The 5,016-nt window shown below is 38.2% G+C and overlaps 1 protein-coding gene and 2 non-coding genes across 3 annotated transcripts; all 3 read right to left on the reverse strand.

Moving 5' to 3' along the window:
* Window positions 1–2,127, reverse strand: rpl37 (ribosomal protein L37). The gene is made up of 4 exons (XM_076283682.1): window positions 2,050–2,127; window positions 1,414–1,549; window positions 1,049–1,133; window positions 1–106 (listed from the first exon to the last, which is right to left on the reverse strand). The coding sequence occupies exons 1-4, from the start codon at window positions 2,050–2,052 to the stop codon at window positions 37–39; spliced, it is 294 nt and encodes a 97-aa protein (XP_076139797.1). The 5' UTR covers window positions 2,053–2,127; the 3' UTR covers window positions 1–36.
* On the reverse strand, window positions 687–766 carry LOC143123588 (small nucleolar RNA SNORD72). The gene has a single exon (XR_012986874.1). It is a non-coding gene; the product is annotated as a small nucleolar RNA SNORD72 (small nucleolar RNA).
* Window positions 1,204–1,285, reverse strand: LOC143123589 (small nucleolar RNA SNORD72). Its single transcript, XR_012986875.1, has one exon. It is a non-coding gene; the product is annotated as a small nucleolar RNA SNORD72 (small nucleolar RNA).
* Window positions 2,128–5,016: the final 2,889 nt, after the last annotated feature.

Here is a 5,016-nt window from a genome sequence, read left to right on the forward strand (position 1 = left end):
TAGTTTTACAGAACAGTTTTATTCACGTTCGACACTTTAGGACGAGCTGGATGCTGCCACTGCAGACCGCCTGGGTTTGGGAACAGTGCCCTCACGGAATCCATTTCTGTAAAAACAGCAAACAACGCATTAGCATGGGTACTGTCAAAGAGTGGCAATACAGAACCAATCTCCACATCTCAGAACCTTATGGAATAACAGAAGGAAAGTGCCAAATGGATGGTACTGTATGGTATTGTATGGCACTGTCTCACAAATGGATTCACAAGCCTAACTAAATTCAAATAAATACTTAGACCTAGACCTTGCATGCACACTTAATGCAAGTCACATGCCTAAGTGCACAAGGAACCTTCCATTATGAAAAACAGTGGGATCTCCGTACACAGGTTGACACCTTACACACTGCAGCATGATGCCCACTTGTGCTGTGCATCCTTCTAGTTTTCCAATTAAATACACTGGCCAGTTTGGTTTTATTTATACCAAGCTCATTACTAGAGTAAGGCAGTAATTGATGGAATGGATTCCAATAAAGCAAGGTTGCGCTTTACGTTACGCTTTACATTAAATGACTACCCAATGAGACAAAATCTAGGACCATCAGGTAAATATAATCCCAGTCAACAGCAATTTAAAAACAAAACATACTGATCAACTGTGGTTCACCAGCACACACCAGAAAAAGCTCCCCTCAGTATAACATTGATATCATGGGATATCATTTGTTCAGACATTTATGTTTTTTTGACATCACTGGTGAGCATGTGTGTGTGCTTTGGACACAAACTGAACACAATTGAGGATGTAAGCATATAAATGAATAACAAAAGACAGACTTGACATCTGACAACTATATCTGCACATGCCCATAGAATCACTTTAGTCCCAGGATACAAAAAACCTGAGAAACTGCAAAGCGTATCAGAAGATATGCCTACAACATCTGCTCTGAACTGTTAACAAGTAAGCACCAACTTCACCCAACCAAAAAAAAAAAAAGTGAGGAACCTTTAATAGCTTTTCATTTATAACTAATGTTGCTCACCTGAACCTGCGGAAGACAACCTTCATGTGTCTCATGCGGCCCGTGCCAGTGGTGCTACGTCTCTTAGCCTTGGCGCTCCAGTTATCTGTAAACACACAAACAACACGTTCAATATTTCATACATCAAACACAATTTGGCAGTGCACATACTAGGATGCTCCCCTCAGGATAATAAGTTAATATCACAGGATCTCATTTGTTCAGACATTTATTTTTTTATAACATCACTGGTGAGCATTCTCTCATGAATTGCCCTACCTAAGAACGCCAATACACGCATGTTTTCTTGTGCACAAGATGGCAACCCAAGTAACCTCTTTGGTTTAAAGACCAAATCCTTAAGTGACATCACAGTAAAAACTTACACTTTCTCTTGCGCTTGGCAGGGTAACCACACTTGCCGCAGGTAGACTTCTGGAGGTGGTAGGCTTTGGAGCCGCATCGGCGGCAAAGTGTGTGCGTCTTGTTGCGACGCTTTCCGAAAGACGACGTACCCTTCGTCTGAAACACAAGAAATCATATCATTATAGACACAGATTAAACATTTAGATGGTCATTCACGTTCCCCAGTTTAGACCCCTGTTCCAACGCATCTTAAAAGCACAACCAGTAATGGATTAGCAAGCTACTGCTAGCCACCAGTTCACACGGCCCTTAGTTTGATACGATCATTACTTGTTTTCTTATGTTACACGAAACAAAATCAAAGTATTTGAGTCTTACTTCACTACACCATAAACAAGCAGATAATGTTAATGGCGTGAAACTGCCTTATACACTACTGGGTTCCAGCACATATTATATGACTGCCACTTTCATGTGAGACTAGCTAAAACGCTAACATCAGCCTTATAATAACATCCACTGAATGTACAAGTGAAATGTTCACAAAAACAGAACCCGGATATTCGGTTTTATTAAAATAGACATTTTTTCTCTACTACCAGATAGTTTTAAAACAGATGTTTAAAGATTTCATTCAACAGCTAAGGTACACTCACCATCTTTCCACCGAAGAGGAAACGAAAGAGACCGGAACTTTGTTTTGTGTAGCGTTAAATATCCACCGACAGTTTTCCTGGTGCAACCCTGAAATAAGCCCAAAGTCCTTAGGGCAAAAACACACAAAATGTTGCTATAATCTTTACAATTCAACCTATTTTGCATACACTGAGCTATTTAAACGTATTACACCTTCTACGTGGAATGTATATTGTTATATTTTATTATATCTGTGCTATTTCAAGAAATCTGGAAAGAGAACAGTTTAATTTTAGGAGCCAGCAAACATGGCCCAACTGGATGGTTAATATCCTCTGTGATTCCTTGTTGGTGAAATTATATAAATCTCTTTACCTTGTTTTCAAGTAGTATTTCAAGTATTTTCAATATAGCGCATTTCATACACAGAGGTCATTTAATGTGCTTTACTTAAACAAAAGCAAACAGTAGCCAAATAACAAATAAAAGCATAGAAGGCAATATAGTCAAAAGGTAAAGATCATAATAAAAATAAACCATAAAATGCACAAGGTAAAATCATTTTTAAATAAAAGAATAATTAATAAGACAAAAAAGCAAAAGTAGTAATAAAAGTAATAAAAGACAGCCGGAATATTTTTTTAAGGCAGTAATTTTCATGGCAGATTCAGAAATTGTAACTCAGCGCAGTTAGCAGAAAGTATCTGAGAAAAGTTTGGTCTTAAGTCTAGATTTAAAACTGGCTACCATTGGGAACTTTTTAATGTCATCCGAAAGTTGGTTCCAGAGCTGAGCCACATAGCAGCAAAAAGCTGCTTCACCATTTTTAGTTCTAACAACAGGTTTTACTAACAGGTTTTTCTCCTGAGACCTGAGAAGATAGATAGATAGATAGATAGATACTTTATTGATCCCCAGGGGAAATTCAAGGTCTCAGCAGCATACATACAACACAAACACATTCTTTAACAGCAGAAAGAGCAATTATATAATATAAAAACACAACTAAGCAGTAAGGACAGTAGAAGATAAAGAATATGCTAATTATACTAAAATACAAATTATACTAACACTTAACACAATATATAAAAATATACTAAAATACAAATTACAAAAATACAAATTATACTAACACTTAATCTAAATCAATTCTAAAAACAGTATCCACATAGTGGTGATTAATAAATCAGAGGCGCTTGCAATGTGCATAGTAAGGTATGGTAAGGTGCTCTAAGGCGCTCTGTGTGAATGAGTGTCATGGTGGTAGTGCAATGGTGATAGTGGTCATGGTGATAGTGCAAATGAGTAAGTCAACAGTGCAACAATGCAGAAATAAAGTAAAGTAAAGTCTATATATCTATATATTTAACTATTTAAGAAAATGTATAAGTGTGGCCACAGTTCGGCTGTGGCATGGAGGGGGGGGGGTTATGCATATGTGCTAATGTGCTAATATAGCACGCAAACAGTGAGGCATAAAGACAGTGGTACAAGTGGCTAGTGGACAGACAGTACCAAACATGGAGGGGGTGAAGAGGCCGACAGACTATGCAGAGAAGTCTATCTCTCCTCTTCCCTTAAGTGAGGCATTGAACAGTTCAATGGCCCTGGGGACAAATTACTTTCTCAGTCTGTCAGTTGTGCAAGGCAGTGAGCGAAGTCTCCAGCTGAGAAGACGAGAAGGTGTGTACTGAGAAGACTGAGAAGGTGTGTACTGAGAAGACGAGAAGGTGTGTACTGCTGAAGCATGTCTGATAGGTATTTAGGTCCTGCTCCATTTACTGATATATAAACAAGCAGTAGTGTTTTAAAGTAAATTCTGTGAATTACTGGAAGCCAGTGCAGGGACCAGTAATGTGGTCAGTTCTTTTAGTTTTTGTGAGAATCCTATAGCTGCTGCATTTTAATAGTTAGGGAAAGCTAGGCTTTTTTTGCCAATCTGCAAAAACAATTCTTACCAATTGTTTTTTTTACTATGTGTTCCTATGTGTCTAGTAACACCTCCCAATTTATCCACGGCCAAAACCTCGGGAAAACGCCTGGAGAGCCAATCAAGTTTGGGGTGCCCAGAGAGACTGGGCGAAAATAATAAAAAAAAAATTCCAATATTAGCTTTTGAGATGTCTGACTATGGTTTTTTTGGGGTGCTGAATCTATCCCAGCCATTCGTTTTTGAGTAAAAATGACTCCAAGTCCATAAAAAAATCTATATAAAGTGTATTTATTGAACAATTATTCGGGGCACCCCAAACTTGATTGCCTCTCCAGGTGTTTCCCAGAGGATTTGGCCGTGGATAAATTCAGAGATGTTACTAGACACCTATTATAGGTGCCTAACTTTCCCTAACTACAAGGACATCCAGTGATGGACTTTGTAGTAGCCCATCTCTAGGCTATGCCCATGCACAGAGAGTTCTGTGCTGCAGCTCCTGTAGTCAGAGGCAGTTTCTCAGGCTTGATAGTTACAATATCTCACAAATGTGAGTAGGCTACACCCCTCACATTTTTGTAAATATTTTCTTATATCTTTTCATGGGGCAACAACACTGAAGAAATGACACTTTGCTACAATTTAAAGTGTACAGCTTCTATAACAGTATAAATGTAGCTGTCCCGTCAAAATAACTCAACACAGCCATTAATGTCTGAACTGCTGGCAACAAAAGTGAGTAGGCTACACCCCTGAAGTGAAACTGAACTAGGTGGGCTAGTAAAAACTAGGTAGGCTAGTAAAAAAAAAGCTATTGTAAGATTTTTTTTTGCAGATTGGCAAAAAAAGCCTAACCTTCCCAAACTATATAAGTCTATTAATATTATTATTTTTGGGGCGCTTTTTTTTTCTTCTTTACACTGTTCGTTTTTATGTTAATGTCATGTGTATTTATGTTATTGTAGGCCTATGTCGCTTTGAACAACCATACCATAAACATAAACATTAAATCCGAACTCTTATTTAGACAGGTTCTAGGTCTCTGTGTCCGGAAGTG

The sequence above is a fragment of the Alosa pseudoharengus genome, unplaced genomic scaffold, assembly GCF_046254945.1.
Source record: "Alosa pseudoharengus isolate Yale_2024_CS ecotype anadromous, Long Island Sound unplaced genomic scaffold, YU_APseudo_1.1 YU_APseudo_1.1_scf_14, whole genome shotgun sequence".
NCBI classification, from domain to species: Eukaryota; Metazoa; Chordata; class Actinopteri; order Clupeiformes; family Clupeidae; genus Alosa; species Alosa pseudoharengus.